The 20,698-nt window shown below is 39.1% G+C and overlaps 1 protein-coding gene across 3 annotated transcripts in view; it reads right to left on the bottom strand.

Moving 5' to 3' along the window:
• Nucleotides 1–4,897: 4,897 nt before the first annotated feature.
• Nucleotides 4,898–20,698, bottom strand: part of PLSCR4 (phospholipid scramblase 4) — a 30,624-nt gene continuing 14,823 nt past the window's right edge. For all 3 annotated transcript variants that reach the window (XM_032486786.1, XM_032486779.1, XM_032486796.1), the window contains 6 exons: nucleotides 15,675–15,910; nucleotides 12,371–12,413; nucleotides 11,071–11,297; nucleotides 9,357–9,518; nucleotides 7,854–8,012; nucleotides 4,898–6,993 (listed from right to left, as the gene is read on the bottom strand). In XM_032486786.1, the coding sequence (XP_032342677.1) occupies nucleotides 6,937–6,993; nucleotides 7,854–8,012; nucleotides 9,357–9,518; nucleotides 11,071–11,297; nucleotides 12,371–12,413; nucleotides 15,675–15,910 (884 nt within the window). In that variant the 3' untranslated portion in view covers nucleotides 4,898–6,936. The remainder of the gene's footprint in view (nucleotides 6,994–7,853; nucleotides 8,013–9,356; nucleotides 9,519–11,070; nucleotides 11,298–12,370; nucleotides 12,414–15,674; nucleotides 15,911–20,698) is intronic.

The raw sequence follows: 20,698 nt of genomic DNA, 5'->3' as shown, positions 1-20,698 counted from the left end.
AGACCCCAAAGGTCTGGCTGAGAAAACTAATGGGGCTTCTGTCCAAGGAACCCAAAGGGCCATAGGGAACTGAGATTCTCCTTTTAAAGGGCTTGCATGTGGTCTCACTGGCCCCAGGACCCAGAGCAAAAGCAGCATTTTGAATAGTGCCAGGAGGAGTGAAAGAGACTCACTTGCTAACCTTTAAGCATCATCTGGAGGGGAGGCGCAGCTGGGACTCTCTCCAGACACAAAGGTGATGGCTGACACCATTTTTGCCTTCTCTCTCCCGAGAGTACAGGTGGGCCTATGCAGGTGTGACATGCAGAAGGCCCTCACTAGCCTTGCTCAGGACGGCAGGGGCAAGGCGGAGCACTCCCCTGATCCCTGGCTCAGGCCAGTGAGCACAATTTGTCACATCATGCTTCCACTCTCTTGCTAAATCCGGCAGGCAGGCACACAAAAGGCCCTCTCCTGCTGCATCACTGAAGCCGGCTGGCACGCAAAGTCCAGGAATCTCCCCTGCCTTGCTAAAGCCCAGCAGGTGCACTCAACCCAGCCAGAGAATGCTTCTTCATCATCTGGCCCTTGTGGCCAAGGGGGCCTGCATTCCCGGGCTCCATGGGACTGTAAGAATCGGAAAAACAGTTCTTGGCAGGCTGCCACCCCCGGGGCACCTCACAGACGGCCGACTGAAACACATCCCAGTCTTCTGTGAAAAAGGCCTATTTACTCACGCTGGAGCTTCAGCCTGAGGGGCAGGCTTCAAGTCTGCCACACATCTAGGAGCTATGGGTGTGCTCTCCGGGAGCACAAGCAGTGCGACACCAACTTTGTTCCTAGGGCGCGTGCTATAGCTTGACGATACCTCATGAAAAGCGCCTATACTCTTGTCTGGAGCACTGATTTTTGCAACTGTTGCCCAGAGATCGCTTCCAGATCTCCTGGTCTGGAGGCCAGCAGGGTTTACGACTGCAGCCTCGCGAGACTGTACATTCACAGTGCTGCCACATGAGGGTCTGGCTTCCCCTCAGCCTGAAACTAGGTATTAAGTGAGATCCCTACACTTGGAACATTGTGTTTGGGGTGGGCAAGATGGGTGAAAGGGGTCAAGGGGTACAGACTTCCAGTCATAAAATAAGTAAGTCATGGGGATTTGGTGCGCCGCACGGTGCCTATAGTCAGTAACGTTGTAGAGCATACTTCAAAGTTGCCAAGGGAGTAAATCCTGAAAGTTAATTTTGTGTGGTGACAGATGGTAACTACAGGCCTCCCTCCTTTCATTTCACTTCACTTTATTACGCTTTGCAGACACTGCATTTTTTACAAATTGAAGTTTTATGGCAACCTTGTGTAGAGTGAATCTATCAGCACTGTTTTTTTTCCAACAGCATTTGCTCACTTCATGTCTCTGTGTTCCATTTTGGTAATTCTTGCAATATTTAAAACTTTTTCATCACTATTACACTTTTTATTATGATCTGTGATCAGTGATCTTTGATGTTACTACAACTTGTTAAAAGCTTAAATGATGGTTTGCACTTTTTAGCAGAAAACCTTTAAAATTGAAGTCTGTCCTTTGTTTTTTTTAGACATAATGCTATTTCACACTTAATAGACTACAGTAAGCATAAACATAACGTTTATGTGCACTGGGAAACTAAAAAATTTGTGTGACCCACTTTATTGCAGTATTTGGTTTATTGTAGTGGTCTGGAACCTGCCATACCTCCAAGGTATGCCTATAGACTTACTGTGGTGGTCATTTTGCAATGTATACAAATAACAAATTATTATGTGTCCACCCGAAACCAATATAATGTTATATGGCAATTATATCTCAATAATTAAAAAAAATAACGAATGTTCATTGAACAAGTAGGATGTACCACTGTCCTGGGCTCTGTATTTACTGTAATAAACCATCAACCCCTGCTTTGCTTGATGAAAATTTGCTAAGTTGACTTCTTAGTTACGTCTCCCATGTATTCAGCTTGCCAATACGCTGTAAAATGCATCTTACTCACCTCTAGCAGTGCCAGGAAGTAGACCGGGGCATATGACACAACCAGCCTGCCTGAACTGTCTGATTAAATGCCACAGAAATACATCAGACAACACCTGAGATCATGCCAGCCACATGGCCTCTACGGAATGTGCCCACATTCCGTTGAACATGTATCCATTGTGATCCTCAAAGGTGTGTGTTTTGTTTAAAAATCTGTCTCATCCACTAGCCTGTGAGCCCGAGAATACTAACTGTGTTCTTTTGCAGTTCCCTCTGCCTTTACAAATAGCTCAGCGTCTGTGAATTTAGAATGAAGTAATTATTGATAGAGTGAAATAGTAGAGAGGATGTTAAAACTTTTTACTGGCTACTGTAACAAGTATTTCAAAAATACATCCACTGAGTTTATTGTTCTTTGTTAGGCAGAGGTGAATGCCTACCGTGCACTATTATTAACCGCGTTACGTATAAAGTAGCGCTCTGGGCTACATCACTCTGACTACATTTGGAATGTATCATTCTTTCTCTTTTCTGGGATTTATGATTTAGGAGGCCTGAAGTCAAATGGGAAATGCTTTCTGTGAAGGTCAACCAAATTAGGGGAATAGATCCATTTTAAATATTAGCTATCACCAGCCAGAAAGCTGAATTTGGTATTAGAGTTTATTAAATCCAGACCTACGGGTTTCCCAAGCTTGCATCTTTCAATATAAATTACATTAAATGTTGAACACTGAGGGGAAAAGACAGAAAAGGGACCAGCTGTCCCAACAGAGGCAAAATGCCATTCCCTGAAATCATGGCTTATCCTATACTTGAACTTAATTTAACATCTAGTTAATTGGAAAATCCAGCTAGTAAATTAGTCTGGTAATTAGCTTTTTGTAAAATTTCTGGGACATCTGGTCATTAAGAAAAAAATGTTTTAAAATGCATCCTTCTCTGACAGTGACAAATTCTAGCAGTTTTCTGCATGACATATTGGCATTCGAATCATACTTGAAGTTTAAATGCGTCCTAAATAAGTGAATTAGAAATAAGCATTTATAAATGACTTCATTATATCAGATAGCTACTGCTTCTCATCACTACTGCAAAGTCCAAGTCAAAGTCACCCAAGTCAGATACGGGTGAGACTCAAGGTGTGACTCATCCTGAGGGAAAGTGCTCTCCGCTGGGAACCCGTGAAGCCAAGCAAGTTAAGTGTTTGCAAATCACAGCAGGCGGTCATTTCCATTCCAAGAGGATAAAACAGGGAAGAAGAAAGGAGGGACAGGTCCCAGGTAAGTCTAAGACCAAACAGGACAAACAACACTAAATCTTAAGGCTCAAGAATGACCTTTGCCTCAAAACTCTACCTTCTAGACTCACTGGAGTGGCAGTGTCAGCCCAGGGCACAGCAGGAAGGCCTGCAGAAGCTGCCTGGGCTCCGTGGCTCTCTGGGTCTGGGGTCCTCAGCCCATGACTCTCCCAGGTAGCTGAGTCCTTTGAATTCTAGGTGGAGGCAGCCTCCTAGGCCTGTGCCGGGGGAGACAGGGTCACAGGAACAATATCAAAATTTGGTGCCTACGGCCCTTGGAGGGGCAGCCACTGAGGCCTGCGCCACACCAGGATCCACCAGAGCCGCTGTGCCTGGTGGCAGAGGAGCGTGGCACCAGAGTGCAGAGGTCGGAGCCCAAGGAGTGAGGTGGCACCAGACAGCTGGCACATAGGTCCCACGGCTGCTGGGGTCCCTTCTTTGAACCCCTTTGCTCCCCAGGCCCTTGTACTTGGGGCTTGTGATGCGAGTGGCAGCTCTGCTGATCTCTGAGTCCCCTTTGGGGGTCATGCTTCATTGTCTTCGAGAGTAGCGTCTGGTTTCTGTTCAGATGGCCCAGACCCACTATTCCCTGCGGTCACTTGAACACACCCTCAGTGTTCTAACTTTTTGCAATCTGGATAGGCTGAGAATTTTCCTAATCTTTGCATTTTTCTTCCTTTTTGCTTAACAATTCTATCTTTAAGTCAATTCTCTCGGCTTGAATTTTACCAGAAGCAGTCTGGAGGAGCCAAGCTGTGCCTTCAGCGCTTTTCTTAGCAATTGCTTCGGCTAAGTATCCCAGTTCACCACTTGCAAGCTCTATCTTCCACCAAACACTAGAACATGAATACAACTCAGCCAAGTTGTTTGCCACTTTATAATAAGGCTCGCCTCTCCTACGGTTTTCAATAACATGTTCCTCATTTCTGCCTGAGATCTCTCATCAAAATGGCCTTTTTGTCCATATTTCTACCAACTTTCTGTTCATGGCTACTTAGGTACTCTCTAAGAAGACCGAGGCTTCCTCTACAGCTCTCCTCTTTTCTGAGGTCTCAGTAGAATCATCTTTACAATTCTGCTCACGGCACTCAAGGTGTTTTCTAGCATGAACCTTAAAACTTCCAGCCTCCACTCCTGACCCAGTGCCAAAGTCACTGCTACATGTTTACGTGTTTGTTACGCAGCATCCTCACTTCTCTGTACCAACTTTTGTCCTTGTCTGTTTTGGCTGCTATAACAAAAATACTGTAGACTGAGTGGCTTAAACAACAAACACTTATTTCTTTTTCTTTCTTTCTTCCTTTTCTTTTCCTTTTCTTTTCTTCCTTCCTTCCTTTTTCTTTTCTTTTCTTCCTTCCTTTCTTCCTTCCTTCCTTTCTTTTAACAAACACTTATTTCTGATAGCTTTGGAGGCTGAGAAGTCCATGATCAACACTGGCAGATGCTAAGGGCACTAATTCCACTCATGAGGGTCCCACCTGACCTATCACCCCACAAAGGCCCCACTCCAAAGCCACCATGCTGGGTAATTCACAAGCTTTGGCAGGGGAGAGATACAAGCATTCGGTCTATAGCAAAGACTCAACCCACAAATCAAAAATAGAACAGTATTTTACTACAAGTCATATCATATTTATTTAAAAGCCAAAAACAGTATGATGAAGCAAGAAAACACACAGGTTTCAGAGAATGCTTGTTTTTTTAATCAATCTGATCACTTCTAAAGGATGAAATGTTAAGAAATATAAAAACGATATGCGCTGTAAATATAAAAATATAAGAAACATGGTATTTTTAAAGAAACTGTAACTGCAAAAGACATGTTAATACCACAAAAACTTTGAACAGAAATTTAAAATGTCATATGCTAAAAATAATTTTTTCTTAGTAGTATGCATTTGGCATTAGAATGGAGGGATGTAGGCAAGATAAAATGTAACGTTTATATAGATAAACTTTCTGAATACTATTGTCTGATTTCCTATATAAAATGTCAGACTTCATTATAAGAAACAATATAGCTGTCCATTTAAGGCTACAATTGCCTTTTCAAATGTAGGGTAATTATTATTTTAGAAAGCAGTAGCTTTTACCATTTTTTAAAAAAAGCTAGTAGTGGCACATAAAAATGAACATTACAAGAAACTGAGTAAAACAACATTTACCATGAAAAGATGAATGTAATTTAAAAATGAGGCACCTTTCACTTCAATAAGAATTGAGGGTGAAGGCCTTTACCTTATACCTAATAACACTTGCTTTATTTAATAAGGAGCAACAGAAGGATACATTCCATTCTATGTACTGGCTGTGTTGAAAGAACACAGTTCATATCCAGATAAAAAGCGGAAGTGCAGTAGAGGCAAGCTGATTTATCAGAGTGTATGCACTAATATACTCTGTGCTTTGAACCAGTTAACACAGACAAGTCCAATTTATACTTTACCTATGTTGATCCAAATTATCTTTACTGATAAGCTAGCAGATCCCAGATAGGTAGCATGTTTGCTGTGTTTTATCATTCTCTTGGCATGGATACAGATTTGTCTATCATTTAAGTAAAAAACGCAAAGCCATACTAAGCCACATCTGTGTTTGTAGTTTTGCTTTTACACAATTTTACAGGGTAACAGAATGTCACATTTCAAAATTTAAGAATGAAACAACAACTCTTGCAATCAGAACAGCATGGTAATCATCAGGAATCTTCTTGTAAGAAAAAAAAAACAACCCAACAATCATCTCCTCTGTGCCCCATTAAATAGATAACTAAGGTTCAGTAGGCAATCTCAGTGATTTGGCCAAACATATTTTATACATAAGGCATCTATGACCAAGAGAGGTTAGACACATTAAAGGCAAGCTCCTAAGGACACTGATGTGTCTAAACTGCCCAGAGATCTAGATGGGTTATGCACTGGTCACCTCTTTTCCTGACAGTCTAACCTTACTTTCAAATAGAGGCAGCTCCAGATTGTCCGTGCCAGTAAGTGAGGGAACAGGCAAGGAAAATATAACCTTACGATATAAAAAACACGTTTTATCACGTAGTAAAATAAAATTTTCCATTGAAACTTTTATGAACTTTGCATAATGAGGTTTTAGCACACATGCACAAGTAAAATTTTCCTTGTGCAATAAAACATAATACTTTCTTTTCATTTTTAACAATGAAGTGTATCGTTCTTCCAACCTGGAATCCAATTTGTCCACAGTAACTGGACATGATGATGGAGAGGGGAGGGTTAGAGACAGAAGCTGTATTTCTCTATCTCAACAAAGACTGCTGTCGAAAGCCTGTCATTTCACTATGAGTCAGCGTGAGCGCTTTGGGATTCACTTGCCCTTGGTTCATGCTGAAGTGTTTCAAGCTCACTGCACAGATGTTTACTTGGTTACTGAGTCATAGCTTTTTCAGGGTAAACTCCAAGTCTACCAAGGAGACAGGGAGATACTCAATCAAAACACATATTTGGATTGTGTTCTTAAACTTACGCTCTCAGCCTGCCTGTCAAACAAAGCTACACCCAATAACAATAATCTGCAAAAGCCGATAAATATATTTGCAAATAATTCAGGGCTGACTGTAAACCCAATCAACTTTTCTAAATTTTTTTAATTAATCATAATTGCTGATTTGCGGTGTCCATCAATCATGATGAGGGGATGAACGTTGTGGTGGAGAGCTTTCAAAATACATGAAGTCCTGAAATTGGAAAAAGAATTATATGTATAGTTAGATATAAAATTAGATAGATAGATAATTATATAAATAAAGAAAGTGAATAGGTCAATAATTTAGGTGCAATGCACAACGTGTTATCCTTTATCAGGTGATCCTCTCATTCCAGTTTAGGAACATATCAGTGTAATGACATCTGCATGAAGAGAACCTAAGATGAAGAACAGTGATTGCAAATTGTGGGAAGGCAGTAAGCTTTCCATTTGGGGGACCAGTTAAGTAAATTTTCACTGTTGGGAGGTAGAAAAGCTTGATAATCAACATTAAACATGTTAAATATACCAATTGCAATATGTTAATCAGGTTTTTAAGGTAAATGCTATCAATTTTATTTCTATGTTTTTCTCATGAATCTTAACGATGAATTATGAGCACAGCAAGGGGATTGTACCGTCAGTTAGGAGGGTCCAACGCCGAGGAGGACACTGATGAGAGGCAGTAGGTGAAGGGAAAGAACATCAGCTTTAGAGTTATTTTATTTCACTAAGAAATCATAGGACAGGCGTCTTTAACTGGTGAGCACAGTAAGTAACACGCAATAATGACAATTACACCCAGTGGATGCCTACCATCTTTCAAGCACTCTCCTGGCCCCTTTACTCATATGATAGCCTACTATTCATAACCCTAAGAAAAAAATATATAAGTATTTTTATTTTCATTTTACAGATGAGGAGACTGAGGCTTGCAAATGCTACACACTGCAACACATGTAACTAGTAAGTGACAGATAGTTTCCAACCTTACTGCCTTTCTATTACATGACACTGCTTCTCATCGGGGAAAATAATTTTCTCAAGATAACTCAAAAGCAAAAGACTTACAATAAGGAAGCAAGCTCCAAAAATCATGGCTTTCATCTTCACATCCAGGTCTAATGGGAAGTGAATTTCAAAGTGGTCAGCATCACTCATGGTTGATAACATACCATTCCACTTCCTAGTAATACTGCCGATACTGGATACACCGTCGAGGGATTTGACCTGGAAGGACCAGACCAGAGTGTGACTTTATGATGATTGAAAGTATTAAAATTCATGCTTTGTTCTTCTGTTTATAAGCAGTTTACACTGAGGTCGCATAAATAGAGTGCAGGGAATGAACATAGTAATCGTGCAATTTCAGACAAGAAATGATGGCCAAGTAGGGTTAAGTGCCTTGCAACTGATTAATAACTGAGCTGGGGTGTATCTCACAATTCTCAGGCCAGAGTTCTTTCTTCACCCTCAAATGAGTTACTAGGAAAGCCTGTCAGAGGACGTATGATTAGAATTTACTTTGAAATTCTTTTCCATATCACAAAAGGAGAGAACTGGGGTCTGGGAGGGAGTGTTTTTCCAGTCTAGGGAAACATGTGAACAAAAGTACAGGGACAAGGTTCTTTGCACTTCACAAACTCCACACAACCACTCAGGCTTCTGTGGGCCAAATGAACCCTGTCTTCTTAAAGTGTGTCAGGATCCCAAAGGGCTTCAGCTTCTAAAAGAGGGACCTTGACACCTGCCACAAGGAAAATAATAATCTCTACACACCCTGACCCCGAAGTCTGGCTTATCTACATTTTCTATGTATCTACAATGGTCTTTTAATAAATAAGTCATACTTGGTGATATGGTTACATAAAATGAGAACTAAAGAAAGTTTATTGGGTGTCACAGAAAATATCTGAATGAGCAATTGAGTCTTGTTGAATTTCAAGTCATTTAGAAAGAATGCTTTAAGAAGCCCAGGAATCCCCTATGTCAGAATTGTTAAGGTAATAAGGAATCATCTTGTAGCCATTGGGATAAAGGTAAAACAAAAGAATTTTCCTTTTTCCAGAAAATGTTATAGCCTGCTATGAGTTTTATCCATGTTATCAGTGTTGTCCTGTTTCTTGAGGATGCAGACAGGCTTCCATTTTGCAAATAAGCAATTTGTGCAACCTCAGGGTGCTCCATTTGTTTCCTGATGTGTTGGGGACTTCTGTTACTCAGGACCTATATTCTGATCCTGGACATCTTTGGTAAAAGCGGTGAACGAAATACAGCCAAGAATAAAGTAAATGGATTAGGTCAGCCTATTTACTCTCAGGTTTAGTGTTTGAAATGGTTTCCTCTTATCTTTATCAAACACTGAAATCATAAAAAAGGAGCTCACATTTTGGAAAACCTTCAGCAATCACCTAAGATTAATCTGAAAAACTTTTTATTGTCAGCTGGTTAGTTAACTCTTTCCGCACACTGCTTTATTCATTCACCAACAAAAATCATCTAAAATCAGATCATCCTGAGTCTATTAGGACACGTAAAAAAAACAGTGGAGACATCACTTTAACATTAGGTTACCTCAAAAACAGAATCAGAACCACAGCCATAGGTTGAGCACGGTCCACGCACTCCCATCATATCTTCTTTCTTCTCGTTCTGGATGCTGTAAACTGCCCTGCACAGGTTCCAGTGTTCGGCAACAAAGCCAATGGTGACGCCAGGAGGACACTGCACCTCCAGCTAGAAGTGAAGCAGTGATAGAGGCAAAGATGCTGCATTTATACATATACATGTACACACTGCCTAGATGGGTTCTCAATGCATTCAAGGACCAGGGAAGCTGCTGCTGGGAGAAAGTCGTCCGTTTCCCCTGGGTTATTTCTTAGGGTTACAATTCAGTGAACAGCTTTGAGATGAGGTCATATCCCCTTTGGGACAAAATGACTGCTTGTTATAAAATGGTCAGTTCTGCAAGCTCAGTGTTCCTCAGCTGTAGATACGGCATCTCTTTGGGATCCTCCAAGTCATGCCTGTAGAACAAGGGGACCCACGCACACAGGCTGGCGCTCTCGCTGTTTACTGGGCTGTAATGAAGTTCTCTGACCCTGACCTAGGTGTCTCATGTCTCCTGGCACAATCCACCAGAAAGTAACAAGCTAGCTTCTTTGATTTACATCTCAGTCACGACATTTATAATAGAAAACAAGAGACAAGAGGCATTCTGAAAATTGTATGTTGTGAAAACAAGAGAATGTATGGATAAGCATAGGATGAGGTGGAGATTGACCTCAGGTATAAGACTGTGATTACAAAGACAATACTGACAAAGCAGAAAGCTACCTGACAACTGCTAATATCCACTGAGCACTATACTGTTTTCCAGACACTGTGCTAACACAATTGATGTTTATTTACTATGTAGTCCTCAAAACAACCATCCTGTAAGACAGGTCCTATTAATATCTCCATTTTACAGATGAATACATCAAGGCCCAGAGAGGACTGTAAATAAATCACTACTGTAAATGCTGGTACTTAACATACAATTTAAATATCCCAGGAATCCTATGGGGTATTATTCTGTCCCGTTTGTGTATTAAGAACACTGAGGCTCAAAGAGGTTAAGTAAAATAAATTGCCCAAGTTTAAGTTGGTGGCATATCTGAAATTCAAATTCTTTTGGAATCTCTCCCTAAAACTGCTTTTCTTTTCCTTAGCGAAAACTTTTCCTCTGGCTACTCAAGTTATAGAAGCGTAACTGAACTGTAACTTGGCACATCTGCTTTCCACTTCCAGCATCTACCAAGTATGACATCACCCTCAGACAATCTCTTTGAGCCACCCTTTCTTTATCTGTAGAAGACGTAGATGATGATGATGGACAGAGAAAAAGTTATCTGAAGCTCCTTCCGACTCTAAAAGCACGTTTATGTTTAGTGTTACCTTACTTGGGGCTATGGAGGAACACGGAGACAAATGTGTGTGGCTGCTGTTCTAGGTAACAGGCTAATTTCTAAGTCCGTGGACACAACTGACAGATTGTGATCACTGACGAAATAACCCTAATTTGTGTTGATCCACCAACTAGCACCTGAAGACACGGACCCCCAAGAAAAATGCCTTCGTGATTTTCCATCGTGAGGCTATTTGACTCCCCACTCCCCACTGCCTCTTCCATTCCGACTGGCAGAGCCAGTGCAAGTCCCCTCCTGTGCGGTGCTGGCAGGAGCACAACCGTGCAGTGCAGAGTTGGACCAGGAAGAAGCAATGGATAGGGCTTCCGTTCTCTGACCTCTTGCCTGGCGGAGGGACAACAGAAGCAGCAGCAGGTGCATCTGAAAGGTCTCTGCAGTGTCATGATCTCTTGGCCCAGGCAGTCAGTGACCCGCAGCACGAAGGGCCTCAGTGTCCGATAAGCATTCCTGGTGTAGTCATCTGTGTCTTCAGCCACAAAGTAAACCATCTGGCCCAGGTTGTTTTTAATATCATATCTGTTATTAGTTTCAAAATGTGTTATCACTAAAAGTAAAATGAGAGAACTGTCTTATTTAAGAGGCAGGTAAAATGGGCCTCAAGAAGTCCTTCTGTAGTAATTTCACAGGGACTTAAAGCAAAATGGCTTTTTAAAAAAATTTCAGGTGGAAAATACGCAATTATTAGAACATGAAGATAATTCATATGTCCTATAAAAATTTACGTAACTCAAAATTTAAAACATTTCTTTTAAGAAGTTCAGTACAAAATGATTTTTAAAACTTTTCCACATAAAAGCCAAGATTGAAACAATATTCCTAGAGTACCTGAATTCAGAAAACTTTAATTAAGGCACTAATGATCCCAGCACAGTGGTTAAGAGCCTGGCTGGAGTCAGACAGACATGAGTTCAAATCCTGACTCCATTGCTTTTTAGATGTATCTTGGGTGAGGTTAAAAAACAAAACAAAACAAAACTTAAATTATAAAACCATTTAAATGCAATTATGCATTAGATCATAAATTAATTGGTTCATGGAATATACCAAGATGATCAGTGTCATTAGTAATTACAAATAAGAAAAAGAACCAAGCAGAGTCAAAGGCTCTATGTGGTGGTCAAATGAAGGAAAGGAAGGTGTAGGTCTGCTACAGAGAGGGTCAGGGATCTTGTGAGGATGAACTGTGAACAGGCATCATGTTTCTTCTTACTTCCATAGCATTGGGCTTAGAATTCAGGAAACTGAGATTCTATTTCCAGTTCTGCCACTGATTAGCTGACAAGGATGCCCTTGGCTAACTCATCTAGCCTCTTGGCTCCTTCTTTTTCTTGCCCATGAAAAGCTAATATGGAGGAGTTGAGATGGGTAAAGGGTAGGGGAGTCGACCAGATAAAACGTAAGTCCTGTTCAAGTCCAAAAGCTTATTAATGTTGTGTAAATAGATAAAATAATACAAAGTAGGTCCCTTTATTACTTTCTTGAAGACAGCATAGTAGAGGACAGTCTTTTCTCTTGGAACCACTAAAAAATAACCAATATAAATAAGGAACTAGATATTGGATAATGCATATTTCCACCTGATTCAAATATTGCTGGACACTACAAAATTATACATACTTTCCAGGGGTTCAAAGTGCTGAAGAACGTGTATGTTGTCCAACTGTTGGGACAGAACAAAACAATTAGGAGATAAAAACAACAGAATTAAATCAGACCAGCATTAGAAAAGAGACTGATGAGACAGATATTAAACTGTATCCATTTACACAAAGATCTTTTCTGAAGCTGAATGGAATCAAAACCATTTTTTTTAATCAAGCAAAATCAGCCTATCTGCACCCAATCAGAGGGCTATTCGCAGAGCTGTCCAGATAGAACACTTTCATCCAGTTTCACTGTAAACTATTGAGACATTTGTCTAAAATACAAGGAAAGCACCTTCCCATGACAGTCACAGCGTCTAGAAGAAGCTACGTTGACAAAGATGGCTCCCATCTCGATTCCTACTCATTGGTGTCTCTGCTGTGTCACCTCCTGACTGCAGTTGTCAGGAAGTTCAAGACAGTTTAATGTCGACCAGCCACAGAGAAAGCAACTGTCTCAGTGGCTTAGGGAGAATGAATCAGCTAGGGTGGCCCCTACACAGGACAGTCCAGTCTTACATTATCTTACAGGTGCTTCTGAAAGAGGTTAACACACTGACTGCCATTCACTTGAGCTGCTAATACCTGGGTCTTCCCTCAGTGTGTGCTTTAATAGGGGAGGGTCCAAGAAGCTGGAAGCATGTGAAAAGGATTAGAGCAAAGGCGAGGCAACATTCAGGGATGGGATCCCTCGAAAAGAGAGGCTGGGAATACCATCAGAGTAACTTCTACCTTAATTTTACTTAGGAATCACTGCAAAGATAGACAGTTGGATAGTAATTATCTGTTATACTTGAGAACATTCTAGCAGAAAAGAAGCCTCCTGAGGGACAGATTAATCATATCAATATAATTTTAGATAATTTAGATCATTAGATCACTCCTAATCCCTGAGCCCAGAACACTGCCTGAAATACCATATTTTACCAAATATTTGAATAAATTAATTAATGTATGATACATGAATGTGATAATAAATAAAATTTACAATAATGTAACTGGACATGAATGTTCTGTGGTTTGACTGACTACAGGAGATTTATAGAAAGGATACATTCCTTCCTTCATTAAAATTTTTTTCTCGTATGAGAACACAATCAGGAGAGAGGGTCTAAACATGTCTTAGAATAAAATATCAAAAGTGGCCCCTAAACAACAAGTTTCCACTGTACAGCACAGGGAACTATATTCAATACCTTGTAGTAACCTATAGTGAAAAAGAATATGTAAATGATATATGTATGATTGAAACATTATGCTGTACACCAGAAATTGACACAATATTATAAACTGACTATACTTCAATTAAAAAGAAGTGTCCACTAGGGTTTATTACAGTCCGTTTTAAAAATTTAAGGTGTTAAAATCTATAACTAAAAAGCAAAAATATTCATTGCTTGGTAAAAGCTTCCACTGTTGTGCAAAATATCCTAAGTACTGATGCCCGTTAATGTGAAAGAATTTTGTCCAATAAGATACTACGGTTGTTAAGAGGCAGTTCTAACAAAGTGTAGAGTCACTGCCAAGCCAACACTCTAGAAATAATACAAACCTGCTATTCTATATACTGAAGTGTCAGGATAGTCCTGATAAGGATTCAAGTAACTTGCACACAAGATGGCAAAAAGACTAAGAGAAAGAAAATGCCTGGCTCTGTGTTCTCCACTCACACACAAGGTATTTCGACTAATAACATCCACACAGCTATCATTCATTGGGTTGGTCCTGCGTGCCAAAAATATTAGGCACATTACAAACTTTCTCATTAATAATTCTCCTAACAACCCAGTAGGATAGGTATCACTCGTACTACTTTATAGATGATGAAATTCAAGGACCAAAAGGTTAGAAAAGTTACTCAAGGTGGTGGAGTGAAGAGGAAGTAGAACCAGAATTCAAAGCCAGGTTTGTCTGGTTCTAAACCTGTTTATTTGTTTCTTTTTCATTTTTTTTTAACTAAAAACATCCCTAAGAGGGAAAACAGAATTTATAAAATATCTTCATTCAACTTCTTTCAGAGTAATAGAAGAAGTGAAGAATTTTTAAATTGTTAAATGAACAATATTAAAGCTACACATTTTTTAAAAAGAAATGACTCCAGATATTGGATTTCCAAGGACAATTTCTGTATTTATCATTAAGTATCAAAAAGAAACTTTCTAAACCTGATTACCTTATAAACATTTTATAAGCTTCCAAAATAATGTGAAGATGTATTCTAGCACTTTATCTGAATGACTGGTGGTGTATTTTGTCAATATTTTGCCAAACAACAATTTAATAAAATTTTTGGTTCATGTAAAATCCAAAATGTCCTGATCCACCTGTATTTATGTCCAAAGATCAACACTATAATATCATACCAATGGTTTTCAACGCATAGGATTAACAGTCAGCATGTAAAATTGAGAAGAGAAACACATCAATTTCGAGGAACATCTGATTGACTATGTGGCGTGACATGTATTGAATTGACAAGTCCCTTGCTTGTAATGTATTTCAACACTTCCTTTTACCTAAAAACAAAACATGATTTAGTAGTTTCTAAGCGATTTTCAACACTAGGTTGATCTTGTTTTCATTAAGCAACTTTTTTTGTTTGTTTCTGACATGGGTTTTTAAACAGTACCATTTGCTACATAAACTTGGCATATTGTCCCAGTTTCTGAAATGGGTGTCCTGGGCTTCGGACGCCTATATAGAAGGAAACCAGGAAGTCACTCTGTTGTGGAAAGGGGTTCTCTGGAACTTGGCCTGAAACAATGTATTTGGTAGGTCCTCTCTTTTTATTTACATTGTATTTAAAAAAAATTTTTTTTGGTGGCAGGGAGGTGGCAGAGCTGGTTAATGAAAACTATACGTGGTTAGAAAAGCCAATGGGCTGCGGCAGTAAGTGATTCACTCACTGTCTACCACCCTGCTCTTTATAATGTTGCTTTTCTTGATGTTAACTCTTTATTTCTAAGCAAACAATACCCAAATACCATCTTTGATAGTTTTTTTCTTCTATTGCTAATTTTATTTTTAAATAGCCTTCAACAGGACATCTTGAATGTCTCAAAATTCAACATACAATCCTTCACAAAAACCATATTCATCCCACCAAAAAAATCCCTTCACTTTTATGAAATTAGTACCACCACACCTATAGTCTCACAAACTAGACATCTGTCATCAATGACCCATCGCCTTTATCTATTGTATCTAGCCTTTTCTCTCTTCTTATTGGATCTCCAATCATGCTTTGTAAAAAAGTAATTTGGATTTGTATACAGTACCTGGGCTAAGTACTCTAGACCTGGAGGACAGTTTGGCATGGGAGTTGGCACTGGCATCCATGCTACTGGAGCAGAAGATTGTGGCACAGGATATTTTCCAGGCTGGTACTGGATAGGATGGGTACCACTACTTGGCAGGTACAAGGGGAAGGTACCAGGCTGCTGTGGACCGTAGTATCCCACAGGCAAGCCTCCTGGGTAGCCTACAGGTGGAGGGAGGGCTGGTCCAGGAGGCCCTGAGTTCAAAAATAAATGCAAGTGTTATACATTGTTAACACTACAATATATTGGAAGTTAGCATGACTTTTCACACGAAGATGATACGGATCACATGACCTCCACTTAAAAACAAGATGTTCCATTTTACAAGGGTGTAGAATGTACAAAAATGCACTCAGGGGATTTACACATTAACTCATTTAATCCAGTTAAACCTTATGAGATAATTATTTCCATTTCAGAGGTATAAAAATGAAGTTTAAATATCAAGCAATATGTTAGCCTCTATGCATTAGGTTCCTTCTTTGAGGATAGTAACATACCTACTTCATTAGGTTGTGGTAGGATTAGCACAAGCCCTAGCATGTAACTAGCACTGTAAACACTTGTTACTGTGTTTATTGTTACTAATGTTTAAGGTCAGAAAGATAGTAAGGTTTATCTAACTTCAAAGGGGTTCTTCCAATGACCACTCTAATTCCAGCCCAGAAAAAAAGCCCATACCCATTAGCAGTCATTCCCCACCTTTCCAGGCAGCCCCTATCTCTACAGATTTGTCTAATCTGAATATTTCATATACATAAAATCATGTAACATGTAGCCTTTGTGTATGGTTTCCTTTACTTAGCATGTTTTCAAGGTTCATGCATGTTGTAGCATGCATTAGTACTTAATAAAAATTAATAAAATAACAACACTCATGTCAGACAAAATATCCTTTAAGACAAAAATTGTTACTAGAAGTAAAGGACATTTTGTAATAAAAGAAGTGTCAATTCATCAAGAAGATATAAAAACAGAGCTTCAAAATACATGAAGCAAAACTGACAGAACTAAAAAGTGAAACAGGCAATTTAACAAATAGTTGGAAACTGCAATACCCCACTCACAATGAAGGACAGAACACGTAAGCAGAAGGTCAAAAAGGAAAGAGAAGCATGAACAACACTGTAAATGAAACCAGGCATGTATAGAATACCCTCCCCGCAACAACAGAATAAATGCTCTTCTCAAGCACACAGAGAGCATTCTCCAGGACAGACCTCCCATAAAACAAGGCCATAAGACAAGTCTCAATAAATTTAAGACAACTGAAATCATACAGAGTATATTCTAGTACAATGGAATAAAATCAGAAATCAATAATAATAGAAGGAAATTTGGGAAATCACAAATTTGAGGAAACTTAATGACATACTCCTAAATAATCAAAGGGACAAAAAATAATCATGAGAGAAATCAGAAACTATTTTGAGATGAATGAAACAAAACCACAGTATGCCAAAGCTTATGGGATGCAGCTTAAACAATGCTTAGAGGGAAATTCATAGCTATAAACACCTACATTAAAAAAGAAATATCTCAAATCAGTAACCTAACTTTCCCAACTTAGCAATAAACCAAATCCAAAGGAAGGAGGAGGAAATAATAAAGATTAAAGTAGAAGTAAATGAAATTAAAAAAAAGAAAAAAGACAAATCAGCAAAACCAAAAGTAGGTTCTTTTAAAAGATCAACAAAATTGAAAAACCTTATGACAGACTGACCAAGTCAAAAAATAGAGTTCAATTATTAAAATCAGGAACGAAAATGGGGACATTACTAAAACCTTAAAGAAATTAAAGTGTATCATAAGGAAATATTACAAACAGTTGTGTGCAAAATCAGGGTACTACGCTCACAGCACCCCCAAGGGGGGTGGGCAGACCCCCTAAGCTACGCCTCCTGCATGAATCACCAATCTGTCCCTACCCTCACCCCATTTAAGGAATCAGCTTGCCCCGACACGGGGAGTGAGCAAGGGCACATGTTTCTTGTTTTTGCTCCCTCGTGCTGCAGCCTGAGTCCCAAAAAAGGCTGGTCTGAATTTCTCGTCTGGCCTCTTATCAATTTCTACTGATTGAACGGTCCAAGGACCCGGCTGGGTAACATACTCCTAGGTAGCCACATAGTGTGTGAAAAGATCAGAGAGGAGGCAAATAACCTAGGCGGAGGAGATCCCTTGTGACGTAAGTGCTGACACAGCAGACCCAGCCAGCCCCTCCACGAGGGGCAGAGGTTTTACAGATAGAGCAGGTACAAATCGCACAGTTGCCCAGGGGAGGCTCAGTGCCGCAGGAGTAAAGGTCAAGTATGGAGACCCAGTGGACAAAGCAGAAAGGGAACTGAGGAGGAAGTGAAGATCATGGAAGACCTATGTACAATCTGCACAAAGAGCGTGAACTTTATGCTGATAAAATGGAAAGTGGAGTGATTAGTTTTCCATTTAGAACCTTTATACATGAGAAGATTAGATTAGGCAGGAAGTGCCTGCAGGAGTCCAGATGGGAGGCAAGGAAGTTGTGATGAAAGGAGTAGAAAGTGGAGAAATAATAATTGACATTTAAAAGAGACACGTTGCCTTGGTAATAGACTGGATATGAGAAAAGATTCTCAGTTTTCTGAGTTGGGTTCCTGCAGACCTTCAGTGTAGAAAAAGAATAGAGAGTATGTGTTTGGAAGGAGGATGTCGAAGTTGGATTGAGGATCATTGAGTTTGAGATCCTGGGTCACCAAGGGGAAGTGGTCCACAGGCAGGTGGAAGTAAGTTCAGAGAAGAGGAGATTGATATGGGGTGGGGGATAAGGGATTCATAAGTGGTTAAAGACAACTGAAGCCATGGGCATTATCAAGATTACTTAGGAGAGTGTAAAAGGACAGGTATGAATGGAAGACGTGAGAGAGGGGACAGGGCAGGGCAGGGCAGGACAGGGGAGTGGCCCAAGGAACTCCGGGGAAGACCAGTTTTTAAGGGTAGAAGACACTGAGCTCTTGATAGAGACTGCAAGTCAGAAGAGACTAAAGGAAAAATAATGATAACTAGAAACAATGTCAAATTAGAGCTAAGTGAGAAAAAAGATCTAATGTTTTTAGAAAAAATGGAGGAAATTACATATTTCAGTTTGTTGTGAAGAATATACTTTAATTCCTTTAATAATTGTGTTTAAGAGTACCCAAATAGGACTGGAAATTCAGTATCCATCTCTCTTTTTTAGAACTATTATTAAAAAAACAAAGATGCGTCTAAAAATCATATAAACTGTCTCAAAAATATTGTTATATCATTTCGGTGAGTTGATGATTAACTCTGGTGATATTAACGGTGTGATTTTTAACTTAAAAGTACCTCATGGAATAAAATTTGAAGCTCAATAAATCAGGGGTAAAATTACAGTTTAGATTATAGGGCTATTCAGTATAGAGATTATATTTCTAGGAAAAATTAAATACAAATATATGTAATCAAATGACTTTTGTTAAAATAATGTATTATTCAGAGATGTTAAGAGAAGTGAAGAAAAACAAATCTAATTATTTGTGGGAAATGGTATCTTTTATATTCCCTTTTAAGGTTTAAAATTGCCATTAAGGGCTTTGATTGTTCTGCAGGCAAACACAGCAAAACAAAACATGTTTAACTTTGTGTAACTAGTATCCCACATCTATTTAAATAAATAACTTTATTATGGAGTATTGTCTTACCAATACAAGCGTGAGAAATACTGCTTTAGGGATTTGTGTTTTCTTAGTTATATGGAATATTATTATCCTTTTTTATTTTAAAACAGTAAGTCATTTTCTCTTTTAAATTGACTACATGTAACAAATGTTTGTATTAACTATTCTTTTAAACATGTTTGGGGCAAAATTATGTTCAGTGGGGACAAACAGCTGGCAGTATAATGCAAATGGAAATTATATAATTGAATTTAAAGGAATTCATTAAAGCTAAATATTTCAAGTACAGTTATTTCAAGTTCCTTAATGTGAATTAAGGGGAGAGAATTTGCATCAGTATGAAGTACATAGTTCAGCCACTAGATGGCGAGCACAGTGAATTTTTGTTACTGTATTTCACAACTGAAAATTCATTAGCTGTATGCTCTGCATCATATTATTTTTCAACGTACCTAGCCATTTAATTTGATGGCTGTAACCTGCTAATTTTTTGATACAAAAAGGAATGGACAGACACTTTCACAAATGAGCAGAACATGATTATATAATGAATGTTTACTTCTTCAAAATGGTGGAGAGTCTGCTCTAGTGGAACCCAGATTCTTGGATATAGAGTGACTGGTGAATATAAGGTACGGTATGTAGATCATGTTGGTAGTCAATGAAGTAAAACATAGAGAAATGGTCAGATATAGCAAGATTATAAAATAGGATTGTCAAAACCTTGATTTTAGCAGGAGTTAAGCCATAATGAGGGGTTACACTGGATCAGATCCACACAACATGCATACAGGTGAGGGAAAGGGGAAAAGGAAGCCCTGCTTTTCTCAGAAAACAATGCAGAGGCAAAGGCTACCTGTGCTCCATGGGTCATATGACTGGAGCCAAAACCATATCCTTGCCATCATCCTGTGGATAGTGGGGTTTCTTTCCCCCTTTTAACAGCCTAACTTACTGGTTTCTACCTCTACATACACACTTAATAGTTAAAGAAATATTACTATACTTTATAATTTTCTAAGTCATTAAAATGTATTTGAATACAATCCTGATAAAACTATTTCCTTAGTCAAAAGTGAGTGTATTCTCAATTTAAAAAGTGTGACATACTGCCCAAATACCCATGAATATCCGTTTTCCTGAGTCCCTGAGTACAGTGTGGCATGTATTCAGACTTATAAAAATATTTGCAGAACTAGAGAATATTACCAGGTCCTTGATCAGAATTCAAAGCTATTTACCTCCAGTTTTCTGTACTTTTCCTGCCACTTGTCCCATGCATGACTTATACTAGACCTTCATGACCTT

Source organism: Camelus ferus, chromosome 1 (assembly GCF_009834535.1).
Source record: "Camelus ferus isolate YT-003-E chromosome 1, BCGSAC_Cfer_1.0, whole genome shotgun sequence".
Taxonomy (NCBI): domain Eukaryota; kingdom Metazoa; phylum Chordata; class Mammalia; order Artiodactyla; family Camelidae; genus Camelus; species Camelus ferus.
Note: the sequence above shows the minus strand (reverse complement) of the source record. Positions and strands in the feature narration are given on the sequence as shown.